Source organism: Nannospalax galili, unplaced genomic scaffold (assembly GCF_000622305.1).
Source record: "Nannospalax galili isolate Female #2095 unplaced genomic scaffold, S.galili_v1.0 scaffold996, whole genome shotgun sequence".
Taxonomy (NCBI): domain Eukaryota; kingdom Metazoa; phylum Chordata; class Mammalia; order Rodentia; family Spalacidae; genus Nannospalax; species Nannospalax galili.
In genome coordinates, this window is record NW_008339436.1 from 2151480 (window position 1) to 2166571 (window position 15092).

Below are 15092 nucleotides of genomic sequence, written 5' to 3' on the forward strand. Positions count from 1 at the left end.
TGCTTGGAATTGAACCTGGGCCCTCTGCAAAAGCAACCAGTGCTCTTAACTGCTGAGCCATCTCTCCAGCCCAATAAAATAATTCTAAAACGGACTCAAAAGAAAGTTCAAGAACAATCTTATTAGAACGTAAGAGAAAAACATCAGGGCAGGTAAACTGAAAACTTCAGTAGCTGCTGGGAAAAGGGAGATAAAAAGGAAGAGAGAAGCCATGTTGTTTGCAGTGGAGGCCAGCAACCAGCCACATGGCGTAAGTGGCGAAAGCTCTAGAGAATGTGTGAGAGTGTCCAGAGTGTTGGGGGATGCATGCTCAGGCTTTTCCTAGTATCCAAAAGAAAAATATGGAAAGAAGAAAAATAGAAAGTTATGCTTTTCTGAGTAACTCAGAAAAGTGGGCAGACCACAGTGCTATATGATGGAAGATCTATTGGACAGGTGATCGACAGGCCTAGATGGATTAACTCTTAAGGTAGGAAACAAAGCATGTAATGTTTTAATCTTTGGAGATTAGAATGCCATGTCTCCACCCAGGTCTAAAGGTAGATCCAATCTTTTCACTGGAGAAAACAGCTTTCCCTTAATGGGCCTCAACAGAGCCCTACTATCCAACCTCAATGGTCTTTAAGACTACTGTAATAGACAGAAGATAGGAAAACCTCGAGGACATAAGAGAAAGGAGTCCTTCACCCTGGAATCCAGTTGAGTTCTCTTGTCAAGAGTAAAACAAGAATTCTGGCATGATTAACAGCTACTTAAGGCCTTTAACCCTTCATAGCTGTAAATCTGTACTTTTCTAGGAATCTCACAAAAAGAACTCCATTTCATTCAGAGATCCTGATAGGAAAATGACATGTATTACACATCTTGTGCAACGCCAGTGGTTTTTGGTTTTTATTGTATTTCTTTATTTGTATGTGTATCTGTGGGCACCATGCCACCATGCATATGTGGAGGCCAAAGTTCAACTTGTAGGAGTAGGTTCTCTCCTTCCACTGTGTAGGTCCTGGAGGTGGAACTCAGCTCATCAGGCTTGACTACCTGCTGAGGCATGGTGTCAGTTCAGCCTCTGGTTTTATTTTATCAGGTTATAATTCTATTTGAAGCGTCTCCAGAGCCATATGATAATCTTATTTGTTGAGAGGTTTCTTAACAATAGTTTGTATGTATATATGGCTAATGTTAAGACAGTTAACAGTGACTTCTGAGAAGCCCACTCATACTTACATCTGTGTTTTCTGAGTACCTCTCTTTCTCTTAACCCTTTATTAAAATACCTCTAATAAAGTATTTAAACTCTGCTTCATAAACTGGCTAGTCCTGAAATTCTTCACAGTGTTGAAGCCACGAATCCTGGGATGGCTTGAATCTAGGTCTCTAAAACTCTAGGGGTACCTCTCAGGCTGCTAAGATTGGCAGCGTGGAGCTGTGTCTCTGTTCTCTCACTATTGACACTATCCAGTCCCCAAACATCCCTCCTTCAGCTACCTCTGTCCACACAGGCCTTTGTGCCATGGGCCCTCCCAGGCTGGCATTCCTGCGCTAAGTTCCCAGTTTAATATAGCCACAGCATGGTAAACCGGGTGTTCTCTTTTTAAAATTTTCAGTCCAAGTGCAGACACCTTCTCCAAACGCTCCAAGCTAAAATTCTTGCTTGGTGCAAAGTTCCTCTTGAGTACTGAGGTCTGGGACAAATATTACATGATTTAATACAATCAAGCCATTTATGTAGATTGACCATGCCGTCGATGTCCACGGTGCCCTATTTTAGGACTGGGGGTGGTGGTGATAGAGATCTCCTTGCCCTTCTGGTCAAAGATGTGTCACGTGACTAATGAGGTAAGGGCGTCCACCGGACATGGCAAATGACCAGTAAGGAGTGCAACCGGAGATAACTGCAGGGTTTACTTTATTTTTTTAGAGTTCATAGTTAACTGTAAATATTAGCATTTGCAGGAATCAGTGGGATAATCTCTTTCTCGAAACACCTTTCAATTCATTAGCAACTAATTTCTACCAAGAGTGATTCAAGCCACCCAAATGGCCATGGGTTGACACCACAGTCCTACCTAGCAGGGAGATAAAGTCTCGTGGGGCTCTCCACTCAAAACACGAGGAACCTCCGTGCTTACAAACAGACGGCGCAGCCAGGCACATGCGCTGTCCTCCTCACAGCCATCTGGGGCGGCGCTTACTGCCTGCTGACCTAGGGCGCTTGCGCTAAGGCCTCCTACTCGCGGCGGAGCGCCGGTGGTGACTCGGTTTACATCAGGGCAGCCCGACCGTGGGTGAGTGTTCGGCAGCCGGACTGAAGGTCGGGTTGGGGAGCCGGTGTCTCTGTCAGCTCGGTAGGCTCGGGCTTCCCAGGTGGTCCCGGGCCACTAACTCCCGCCTTGGCTCCTCCGAGCTGGCGGCGTTTTCCGCTGCCCTCGGGCCGGGACTGCCTTCTGGCACGGCCGGAAGTGACGCGTGGCGCAAGCTCTAACCTGGGGAGGCGAGCGAGGGGCAAGTCCGGGCATTTCACCAGCCACCATTGTCAACTTGTGGGTGTGTGAATCCGGTCCGCCGGCAGGCTCAGCGGGTGCTGTGTGGTCTGGAATGAGAGACCGGAGTTCCTGGAGGGGAGCGCCGGGGCGATGCATGTCTGGCCTCTTCCGCCTTGATAGACTGGTTGAGCTTGTGAAGGATTGAGTAGACAGACCACAGTACATGCTGGTATCCCACGTAGCATCCATCCTCGCGGCCCTCGCCCTCTTCCGAGGTGTCTTCATGTTCCTCCCGACCACCTCCCAAGATCCCTGCATTGCTCCTTCTTTATAGTCCGTGCGGTCGCCCGGCTGGTCTTCGCAAATACTAATTGGGTCATGCCGTAGCCATCCATCGTAAAATAACTCTCGAAAATAAAACCCAAGTGAACACTTTTCCAGACCTGTATGTCTTGGCCCTTCTTGCCTGCCCTTTGCAGGTGTACAGGTAACTCCCCAAACCGTGATCCAGCTCATCGAGGCCACAGAAGCCCCAAGGTTCAAGTCTGTTTTCTTAGACTAAGTCTTGGATGTGTCAGAAGATTGTGTAAGATTTACATAATGAGTGGAGTCCTACCTAGTCAGTCTCTGTGTGGCAGCCTTTCTGCATTTCCCCCTAATTCCCCAGTTTTCCCCTAGCCGCTGGAAATTGCGTACATTATCTCACTGCAAGATGGTAACTCTGCTTTTGACCTTGATTAAATAGTGTTAATCCTTCAGAATGTCACAGAGAGGCCTCCTCCTAATTCCTGCCTCAGCAGTTTCAATTAGGTCTCTATTGGGAAGAGTTCTGTAGTTTTCTCTTAAGGCTGTTGGCACAGTTGCATTAAATCTGTACTCAGGAAATTTTTGTGAGACTGTCATGCTATCTACTGCGCTAATGAGGCACCTTCAGGTAATTTTTAAAAATGCTTTACTTCTGGAGGAGACTGCACAGAAACTAGTTTGCCTAGCGTCTGGTGTAACTAAATAACTATTTGTTGATTGGTTTGTATCACCCGGAAACTTTGAAAGCTTCTGGTTTCCATCTCTCGCCTCCCCCATCCCCCCAAACTTGCTTTTCTGGCCATGGACAGATGCTAAGTAGCTTTTTGACCTCTTTTGATTCCTTTTTGGATTAGAAAAAGAGATCAAAACAAACTAACCTACCTGATAGGTAAAGTAGGTGATGGATGAATGCAGTTGATCAGGAGAAAGCACCAGGACACAGATAAAACTCCAGCGGAATAGAGTTTATTAGCAAAAGGAACACATGGGGGGGGAGCAGGAGAGGGGGACTGTTAAAACCCTGCCCTCTTTAGAGATCAAAGGGGAATCTGGCTGTATTGGCCAAATAGTGGAGAAAAGTCTCCTTCTTTTGACTTCAAAGACCAGGGTACTTATTAACTCAGTTCCCTTTTCTCAAGGGCTTGTGAGGTCTGTGAGCTCCTGTTGGTGAGGGGGCGGGGGCTATCTGAACCCTAACACTACCTAGTCATGAACTCCAAGCTATTATTTCAACTCAACATCTTCAATTCCTAGGTCCTTTTGTTCTACCTTGGACTACTCTGACAATCCCAAGGCATGGCATTTCCCACAGGCCTGCTCATTAGGAGAGGAGGGAATTGTACAGCATTGGAGTGTTGTAAATCATAGTTTTGGGGAGCCACCTGCATACACCCTCAGTATTCACTTCTCATGTCAGCTGTTAGTATTCTAGTAGACATTTGTTCCAGATCCTAACTGTACTCTGGTCCCTCTCCCAGCTTTGTCCCCTGCTTCTGGAAGTGCCCAAACTTTTTCCTTATGGGGTATTTTTCCATGGCCCACTTCAGTTTTCTTCTGTACCTGTAGATTTCGATGCATAGGGCATCACTCTTAAGGCAGAGTCAGATAAACATGTCTTATAGCCTCTGGTCACGTCTGCTCTGGACTTTCCCCAGTTATTACACAACTTTCTATGCAAGTCATCTCCTAACGTCCTCTCCTCCCATTATATAGTTTTCTTGCTATCAGTTTTTTTCCTCCATACTTCTTTGATTACTTTATTACTCTACCCCTCTCCCTTCTATAGCCAATGCCCTTAAAGGGGATAGGTTGTCCCTCCTTTGCTTTATATCCCACTGACTTTGTAAACCACTGCAGTATGACTTTTCTCTTTGTGGCTCCACAGATAACTTCTTTTGTTGTTGTTTATTTTGAAACAGCCTTGGTGTGTGGTTCAGGCTGCCCTTGACTCCCTGTCCTGCCTCAGCCTGCCAAGTGCTGGGACTACAGGTGTGCACTGCCATGCCCAACTTGAAGCTTGTTTTACTAAGATAACTGGTGACTTGCGAGTGTCCAGATCCAATGAACCCTGATTTCCTTATGTAATCATACTTAGTCATTTCTTCATAAGAATTATTCTTTTATCCTTTTTTATTACAGTTTTTGTCAGGATTTTATCTGTAACCTTGTCTTTTTATATATTTTTGGTTTAATTGACATACTTTTTAACTTAAAAATAAATTCCTCGCATGAATGAAAGATGGAAGTAGAAGTGTCTTTAAGTTAAAGGAGCCAGAGCCAGAATCCCAGCCTTCTCTTGAAAAGGGATACCTTTCTTTTGAAAATAACCCAAATATCCCCAGCCTTTTAATGTTAACTTTTACTTCAGTGTTGGTTTCTTCTCACTCTTCTAAATGGTGATCTCTGACACCTGTCAGAATCTTGGGACACCCCCAGGGTCGTGTGCTCTTAGACGTATGCCCACATCTGCCCAGAACTTTCTCCTTGCCCTCAGATTTGCATTCCCAACTATATGGTGTTTCAGTATTGTGACTTGGAAACTCCTCAGCTGCCCTCCTTTCTGTTCCTCTCTGCTTCCTTGGAGTCTCATTTTTGTGACTGAATTCATTTATGACTCAGTTGTCTAGGCCAGCCCTTTTATTTTGGACTCCTTTCAGCAGTTAGTGAGCATCCCTTCACATTAGCCAGTGCCCAGAGGTTCAAATCTTAACTCCTTTATGGTGTTCTTTGGTCCTAGAAAGTGTACTGTTCCCTTCCCTAAGTTCACATGGCATCTTGTATGTGCACCTACTGATTTGATGGATTTGCTACTTCTCCTAGTAGAAAGTGAGCCACTGGGGGCAGAGGATGCTAAATGGTTGTCATTTTTATATACTGGTATTTGGTTGTTGATAATTTGTTCAATGAGAACTGATGGGTTATGTGTATTGGGGGAATTTATGATCATTTCATAGAAGTAAAAGTTCAGTGCTTAAAGAAAGTTTAGTAGTTTACCACAGCTAAATAAAAAAAGCGAGGCTGTCTCTTGGTTGCTTTTTAAGATATTTGATTTATTATTTTTATTTTATGTGTATTAGTATATTGCCTGCATGTATGTAAGTGCAGCTGTGTTGTACAGTGCCTGTGGAGGTCAGAAGAGGGTGCTGGATCCCCTGGAACTGGAGTTAAGGAGCATTGTTAGCCACCATGTGGGTGCTGGGAATTGAATCTGGGTCTCTGCCAGTGCTCTTAACCACTGAGCCAGCTCTCCAGTCCCTCTTGATTGCTTTTTAATGTATTTATTAGATGCTACACAGATAATACAGTGAATATGATCTCTTTCAAGTGGTTCCAGAGTATGTGGCTGAAATGTAAAAGATCCCTTTTTTCTGTTCCCTGCTCCTGCAACCTCCTCTTCTAGCTGTTGCAGGTGTAAGATGTATATTTTTAGACTTTCTGTGCATTCCATGCACATAGATGCATATGCACATTTCTTTCAACATAAATGCATTTGTACTATGCCCATGAAGTTTTTCACTTCATGTGGCTGGTGTCAGTACCATAGGAAATAGTTAGTGGCTACATTAAACTACTAAAGCATGTTAAAGTAGGCATTCTCTCACCTGTGTGTGAGTAGAGACAGTCTCTGTCTGACAACTTACACTTTTTCAGGATTATGATGTTCTAAAAGCAGTCTGTATTGAGTAGAAACTGTACTTTGAGTTTTGAGTTTATTCTTCCAGAGCTAACGGTACGTAGTCCAGTCTTCTCTTACAATACTTGGCAGTGGCAGCAATCTGCAACGCCCAGCCTGCCTCACGATCATGGGTGAACAGCTGAAACCACAGTATCCACAGTATTTTTCTGGAATAAATGCTTAGAACTAGAATTGCTGAGCAAAGGTTATATGCATTTAAGTTTGGGTAGATATTTCTAATTGTCTCTGAGAAAGGATCGATACTACTTTGTATTCCCACCAACAGCATGTGAAGTAGACGCTTCTTGTTTGTGAGGTTCTGTCAGACCTGCTAACCTGATGAGAAATTAGATTGTGTATTGAAATGGAATTATTTTTTGTGACAGTTTTCATTAATCTCTGAGATCCTGATGTGTTCAGAACGCCTGTTTATTGGATGGAGGTGCAGCCTAGAAGTTTTTAGTGTGATTTGTATAGATGCTCTCACATTTTGATACCATGTGTCACAGTTGTCCATCTAATGTAAGTCATTTATGCCACAGCCCAGTGGCAATGCTAACTGCCAGGCAGCCGCTGGATCACTTCAGCTGCTTTGGAGCATTCTACGGATGGCACTCAGGACTGGGCCACCACTTTCTCAGCTGGTATGCCCTGTGTTGATATTACTGCATTTCTTCCTTGGACTAGTTTTTCTTGTTTATGATCATTTGTACTGTTTCAGGAAGCTAGTACATAGAAACTTGAGTGTATTTAATTGGAAGGTTATTCCTTGATGTTTTGAGAAATCCGTGTCTTATTTGTAAAATGTTTTTGAAATTATATAATGAACAATTCTATAGAACCAAGAGGCTTACCAATTTTTTTTCTTTTCCTTTTAGGTAGTTTATCGAGGATGGCCAGTGAGGAAACCCCCAGCTCAACTCAAAATCAGGAGCAAGACTCTTTACAAAGTTGGCATGCCAGTGCTAATGAAGATGTGCCAGTTGAGGACTCAGAGGTACGGGAGTACCTCCCTTGTACTCCTTGTGATTATGGGCCATCCACGACTACTGAGACTTGTGTGTTGGCAGCCAGAAGGCGGGGGCCAACCCTGCTGCATATTGATAGGAATCAGATCCCGGTGGTGGAGCCCAGTGCGCAGGCCCTGGAACTGCAGGGCCTGGGGGTGGACGTCTATGACCAGGCTGTGCTGGAGCAAGGTGTGCTTCAGCAGGTGGACAGTGCCATGCATGAGGCCAGCCGAGTGGCCCAGCTTGCTGATGCTGAGAAGGAGTACCAGTCAGTCCTGGATGACCTGATGTGAGTGTGGTCTTTCTTTTTTCAGAGTTTGTATTGAAACATGGCAGGAAAATTCAGGTAATAGCAAACTGTTAATATGCCAGAAACTTAAGATATAATTATAGAGCTTCTCATTTGGGAAACAGTTGGTAAATGCATAGTACTCTTAGGAGAGGTCTGTATGAGTTCTGGGAATTTCATACTTGAGATTGAGGGAGCACTTATTATCCCCTCATTGTCTTTTTCTCGGTCCTGTAGTTTCTTTCTCGTTTGTTGTCCTCAAACTGAATGTTTATTCTTTTGGCAATTTTTCAGATTCCCTTTTGGAAAAAAAATGAGAAAAAAACTCCCTGCCTTTTGTTTCTTCTGTCCTATTTTTGACTCGAAAGAAAGATACAGTCTCATGGAGGCTTCATTTGTGTTGTGGAGGAGAGAGATACGGGCTCTGCTGAGTTAGCCTGGTGGGGCAGGGAGGCCTGGGCCAGACTAAGAGTGAGGCCAGGAGTCGGGAGGTGGTGTCTGGGTGGAGCTGGACATAGGAGCAAACACAGCTAAGGACTGAACCAGGTGAAGGGAAGGGGCAGCCTCAGTGGGAGTAGTGGGGAGGGGAGTGTGGAGCTGGTGGTGCTGCCCATCGGCGGGGCTGTGTATAGTGTCTATAGATGCTTAAAGGACATGTTTCCTGCTAACAATTCCTTGTATGTTCTTTTTTTAAAATCTAAATTAATTTAAAAAATTGTTTCTGAGTTTTGGCCCCTTTACTAGCACATCTTGCCGAGTTGTATTGATATTTGAGTGTGCTGTGTAGTTGCCCACCTTTTGTGTTTGACCTGTCCACTTTCTATAGAGGTGTCAAAGGAGAATGCTGTGGAGTTTCAAGACAGGGTGACGTTGTGTGGCTGGTGATGTTTGGTGCCTTAGACAGTCAGTAATTTCCATTGTTTACCCTGAAATCTGAAAGAATGGAAACAGAAAATTATACAGGTATACATAAGATTGAATTCTTTTTTAAAAAACTGGAACCTAGGATTCTGTAGTATTTCATTTGCGGTTTTTTTCCTTTATACCATAAAGTTTAACGTTCTAGTAGAGGAATTTTCCAGGTCTGTGAAAGGAAAATACTGGCTCAGATACTGGTGATTTATGTAGGAAAATGATTAAACACTTTTAGAATTTTTCAAACCTTGGGAAGTTTCTAGGATGGGCTTTAAAAATCTATGTATGAGTTTCTTCATAAAAAAGGACAACTTAGACTGAATTCTGTCCTTATCCCAATATCTTGAATAAAGTAGACAGTAAAAACTGCCCATAGACAAAACAATTCAGTTTGCAAATAGGTATGAGCTGATTTAAATCAGCCAGAGCAAAGAAGAGTGCTAGTGTTTGTTTTAAACCTCTAGTCTATTTGTGGCCATCAAGAATGCATTGTGTTTTAGTTTTGTTTTTTTAGCTCATAAGAAATAAAAGAGACATTTTAAACATGTTTCTCTTTATGTTATGCTATAAAAATGTTACCATAGAGGAAAACAGTCAATTTGTCTTATTTTTCAGGTCATGTACGACATCTCTAAGGCAAATCAATAAAATTATTGAGCAACTTAGCCCTCAAGCTGCCACCAACAGAGACATCAACAGGAAACTAGAGTCTGTAAAACGGCAGAAGTATAATAAGGTGATTTCAAATAATGTATTAAGTAGCACATTTTTTAAAATGTTAAAATTTAAGCCTATTTAATAATTTAGGAAGTACTCCAGAAAGTACTTATGTGATGTGAGACAGTAGTTATAATAGAAAAATTTGGGGTGGCTTTTATATGTCTAATCTGTCAGCTCTGCTGTACAGGATTTTTCATAACCCATGCATAGAGACACACGTTGGTATATGGAGGTACATCCATCCTCCATATTCGAGAGTAGTTCTTAGGTGGCTTTGCATGCCTCCTCCCTCTGTGTTCTTCTATGGTCTTCCCCCTTTCTCCACTGTTCACACCACTGTTTGAGCCCCTGCTTGGATGCTGGTCTCTCACTCTGTCTCCTGGTTTTTCCTGGACTTCGTTATTAGGTCTTGCCTGCAGATTGTCTTCTCATTGTTTCCTGGTGTTGCAGCCATCCCCCTCACATGCTTCATCTCTGCTTTAAGTGTGAGAATCAGCACAGCCACGCTGGGGCTACCTCTGGCAGCAGAGAACTTAAGGGCAGGAGAGATCTGTTACTTAAGATACTGCTTTTTATAAGACTTGAAATGAGTTTTTTTTGAGGGTTTAGATACAGCTTTGTGGAGGTTGGAACATTTTTTTTTTTATGATTCATGTACTTCCTTGGCAATCCATCCATCGCAGTAGATGGGAATAACTAGCATTAATGGCTTCAGTGCTGGGCACTAGCAGAGGTCTTTGTGCTTGCAGTTGATTCGTTGCAGCATGTGGAATGTTTGCTCCTTTAAGTTCACATGTGGGAATGTGTACAGGTTCAGCTCCTGGGGCCTTCCTTTTCTTTTCCATTCCCTAGTCTATTGTCTTCACCACCCAGCTCTTTATCTCTGTAGTAGCAGCTCAAATGTCAGAGCTGGAGGTAGTTCAGTGCAGATAGAGTCTTCATAAATCAGAGAGGGGACATCTGGCTTCTTGTAGGAATGTGAATTATTGTGCACACATCTTTGACTCTGGCTCCTTGTGGACTGAGATTTCAAAAGTGGAGAGGACCAAACTGTAGGTGAATAGGTCATGGTCTCACTTCGATGTTTAGAGAGGGAAAGTGTTTTAAGTGGAATTTGCTGAGAGAAAGATGGAGAAAAAGAAATTGCAGGTCATGGTAGTATACTGTTTATGTTCATGACTTCCCCTTGTCCCACCCTCACATTTTGAGTTGAACCTTATCCCCTCCTGGTTCTGGAGATCAAACCCAGGACTGTGTGTATACTAGGCAAGAGCTCTTTTTCTCTGTGAAGACTAAGTATCCAAAGCCTGGTTAATTGGGAGGCTTTAGGAAGGCCACACATCTGTGTTCTGATAGTGTCAGGAGAAACAAGACAGAAAGGAGTCTGAGGTACATGGGGTAATGGAGGCAGAACAGAATGTCTCTGAAAGTTTTTGGTGGGGTAGAATACTACAAAGGATACCATTCATGGTCAGTTCTCAACTAGGAGTGACTCTTTAACTTTGTTTTTATTTCTTATCACTGAGGGCTGCTGCTCTCCATAGCCCATTGGCTGCCAAGATCAGAGAGGCACAGAGTCTATAGAAAGAACTCAGAGAACATTTCCACCCTGCACACACGGCTGTATGTGTGATGGTGCTCAGGCCCATGGGAAGCTCTGTGCCATGGTGAGGAGAGCCTGTGGGTAGACTGGCAACCGTGCTTCAAGGCCACTTGCTGCAGGAAAGTTGTAGTTGCTCAAATAAGATTCTCCTTAGTGGTAGTAATATATAGGATTTCCATTTCATTTTTATATTACTCTTGACTGTTTTTAATTTTGTGCTGCCATCTTTTATATTTATCAGTAAGTCATTTCATTGTGTATTCTGTATTTGGGATTTCCCATTCAAGGAACAGCAGCTAAAGAAGATAACTGCAAAACAGAAGCGGCTCCAGGCCATTTTGGGAGGAGCAGAGGTACAGGTGGAACTGGATCACGCCAGCCTAGAGGAGGAGGATGCAGGTAAGAACAGAGGCCGCTCTCTATGTTCTTAAATTGATGCTGGCTGCCATCTTGTGAATCTTTCTCTGAACTTTGCCTTAGTGTCAAAATGGATCTAGGAAAATCTGATGCACATTTAGTATTATGTTTACCAATTGGAAATCTTAAAACATTCTTATACATTTAATTTGGTAAGGAGAACTAACATCTTGCTTGAGTCCATTTGGTAAGGCCAGCATCATCAGTCAGCATCTGTAGAATGACTCTCACATATCTTTAAGGAACATATTTTGGCAGACTTTCCAAATACTCATTTTGTTAAGGAAAGATGTACAGTTTATACCTTGGCATGGTTTCATTTAGAGTGCTGCTCATGGTGGTGTGCTTTGGAAGACTTCTTGGGGAAAAATGTGTAAACTCTGGAACTAAATATTTTTTCATTTGTGTGTATGTGTGTACCTATGTTTAGACACTGTTGGTTGCTTCGCTGTCATTTCCTGCTTGAAGTATAGATTAAAACGTCTTAGTGTTTAGCTGATCAAGAAAGTATTTTCTACTGGTTCTAGAAATTTGTTCACTAAGATAAAAGAATTGTTATGAAGAACATAACAGTAAGCAATAGAAAAATATAAATTGAGTTTTCCTTCCTTTCCTCTCCTCTCCTCCCCTCCCCTCCATTATCCTTCCCTCCCCTCCACTATCCTCCCCTCCCCTCCCCTCCCCTCCCTTTTCCTTTCTCTCTTCCTCCCTCCCTCCAAAATAAGAGCTCATTATGTAGCCCAGGACTTGTCATTATCCTATGTTAGCCCCTTGAGTGCTGAGGGATTTCATATATATATATTACTACTCCTGGCTTTAGATTTGTTTTGTTGTTGTTGTTTTGGTTTTTTTGAGACAGGGCGTTACTATGCAGCACTGGCTGGCCTGGAACTCCTATATAGACCAGGCTGGCCCGAGATCCACCTGCCGCTGCCTCCTGTGTGCTGGGATTAAAGGCGTGCATCGCCGTACCTGGCTAGATTTGATTTAAAGTTCAGTCTTATGAGATTCATTAGTCCTACTGATGATGCTCTCTGATGCTTGGTACCAGCTTTCCCATTGGTAAAGGGGATCTGCTCATGGCCAGTTATCTAAAACCTGCTGTTCTTTCATTCTGTTGCTACTTCAGTGAAGCTTTGTGCAGAGTTCACAGATTCCTCCTTCAGTCCTGAAGCCTCTTTCCACTTTGCTGCATTCAGTCTGTTGACAGCAGCAGGTCATGTTTCCTGTGCCTTCTGGGAACCTATTCTCCTGGTTTCCTTTCTACCGTCTGACTACTTCTGGTTAGCTATTTTTGGTCAGCTTTTCTGGTAGTATCTTAAGTGCTCATACTGCTTAGGACTTCTTGTTGAGGCTGCTTCTTACTCTCTTTCTCCTCTGAACATTTCATCTACTCCCCATGGGTTTTGCAGCTACCTAGGCTCTAGTGACTTACAAATCTCTAGCCCATTTTTTTTCTGAACTGTTGGTTCCCACAGTACTTTTCTGTCTGGGCACCAGCTATCACTTGGATTGATTTCTCTCACTGTCTCCTGGCCTCTGCCATGTCTGCAGAGACCATAGAGCTGAATGCCCAAGTGGCTGGGCTTTGTGGACCCAGCTCTGTATTGCTGTGGACCTCGTTGCTCTTTTCCTCTCTCAGGCTGTCCGAGCCATGTAGTGGGTGTACATGTAGTAACCCCCACAGGTGCCACATGCCTCCCTGAGGCTCCCTCTCTTTGCTCTCTACACAGTGATTGTAAGGATTACCTGACAGTCCTTTCCTGGATGTAGGTGGGATGAGGACAGTGAAATTTGGGTTTGCCAGTGTGATTCAGAGAGCAGCAAGCGTGCTTCTGAGCTCTGTTCAGTAGTGAACTGGATAGCATAAGAATGGAAGAAATGAGGTCCAGAGTAGACCTGGAAAAGAATAGACCATCAGTGTTCACAGATCATATGGTGAAATATATAAGAAATCCAAAAGAATTGATGGATAGATCAATAGATTGGATAGTCTATTGGAATACACTGTGACTTTAGTAATATCATTGAATATATAGTACATAAAAATTAGTCATTTTTGTGTACCAAGAAAAATTAAAAGTACATATTAATGGAGATGCCACTTATAATCAAAATACTAGAAATAAATCTTAGTAAAAAAGTGTAGTTCTACAGAGTTTTATATGTTTAAAAACTGTAAAATGTCATTGTCAAAGAAAACCTAAGTAGGGACTGGAGCAGTGGCTCAGTGGTTGAGAGCACTGGCTGCTAACAACTGTCTGTAACTCCAGTTCCAGGGGATCTAGTGCTCTCTTCTGACTTCCATGGGCATTGCATGACATGGGTGCACTTATATATGTAGGCAAAACACTGATACACATAAAAACTGAAAAATAAATAAATAAAGGCCTGGAGAGATGGCTCAGCGGTTAAGAACACTTGTTCTTGCAGAAGACCGGGGTTCGAATCCCAGCACCCACATGGCAGCTAACAGCTGTCCATAACTCCAGTTTCAGGGGATCCAACAGCCTCTTCTGTCTTCTGTGGGCATTGCATAACACCGGTGCACTTACCTACATGCAGGCAATACACGCATACATATAAAATAAAAATAGTAAATATATTAAAAAATATTAAAAAAGGAAAATCTAAGTAAATATGAATATATACTGAGGCTGTGATCAGGTGATGCAATATTGTACAGGTTTCTAGTTTCTAATTTCAATAATGTAAAGACTTCGTTTCCAACCAGCTATAGTTTCAATGTAACCCCAATACAAATTTGAGCTTTTTTTTTTTATGTTTACTGTGTCTTTATTAATGATAACCAATAAACTCAAATGAATGTCTTTCAAAGGGGAGTTGGATGAGTTTTAAAATAGTGATACATTTAACACATACTAGGTAACAAAAAAACTATTGAGCCATGAGTCCCGGGTATCATACTTAAAAACTCAAAACAGCAGTTCTGTGACATTCTAGAAATAACAAAAGACAGGAACTGAAATTTCATCAGAAGCCCAAGAAGCCAAGTGCAGAACCATGAGGCGACCCAAGTCTCCCTTACAGTGAATTCCATCTTCAGTAAACTGGCACACTCTCCTCTAGAGTAATCTAGGACTCCCTACCATTTAAAATGTGTAAACCTGGGGCTGGAGAGATCTCAGCGATTAAGAATACTGGTGGTTCTTGCAGAAGACCTGGGTCTCACTTAGCCCAGGCTGACCTGCATCTCACCATCAGCTGAAGATGACCCTGAACTGATCCTCTACCTCTTAAGTGCAGGGATTACAGGTATTCACTACCATGAAATCACCAATGAACATAAGTATTTAACAGCATACACAGTACACACATCTTCTGGCTAAGGGTGGGGAAAGAGACAGTGAATGACCCAGTTGTATATGCCCAGACTAAAGTTGTGAAAAGACCCACAGCAGATGCCACTTCCCTGCAACCACTCTACAGTAGAAGCAAAAACCACACCCACAGTAAAGCTGATGTGCCTGTAACCAGCGACAAAGACAGGAGCTCACTGGCCCACCAGCCTATTTGAAATTGAGCTTCAAATTCAGAGATCCTTTCTCAAAAAATAAAGGGACAGAGGACATTATCAATTGTCAGGGGCTGGAGAGATGGCTGAGCGGTTAAGAGCACTAGCCACTCTTCCAAAGTACCTGGGTTTGATTTC

The 15092-nt window shown here is 42.9% G+C and overlaps 1 protein-coding gene across 3 annotated transcripts in view; it reads left to right on the top strand.

Annotated features, from left to right (window-relative positions):
- The first annotated feature begins 1766 nt into the window (after positions 1 to 1766).
- Ercc6 (ERCC excision repair 6, chromatin remodeling factor) overlaps positions 1767 to 15092 on the top strand; it is a 90041-nt gene continuing 76715 nt past the window's right edge. Inside the window, exons 1-4 of one of the 3 annotated variants that reach the window (XM_029564044.1) lie at positions 1767 to 2345; positions 7344 to 7764; positions 9295 to 9415; positions 11290 to 11401. In XM_029564044.1, coding sequence (XP_029419904.1) covers positions 7358 to 7764; positions 9295 to 9415; positions 11290 to 11401 — 640 coding nt within the window. In that variant the 5' untranslated portion in view covers positions 1767 to 2345; positions 7344 to 7357. The remainder of the gene's footprint in view (positions 2346 to 7343; positions 7765 to 9294; positions 9416 to 11289; positions 11402 to 15092) is intronic. The other 2 variants (XM_008834115.3, XM_029564045.1) reach the window with 2 other exon arrangements.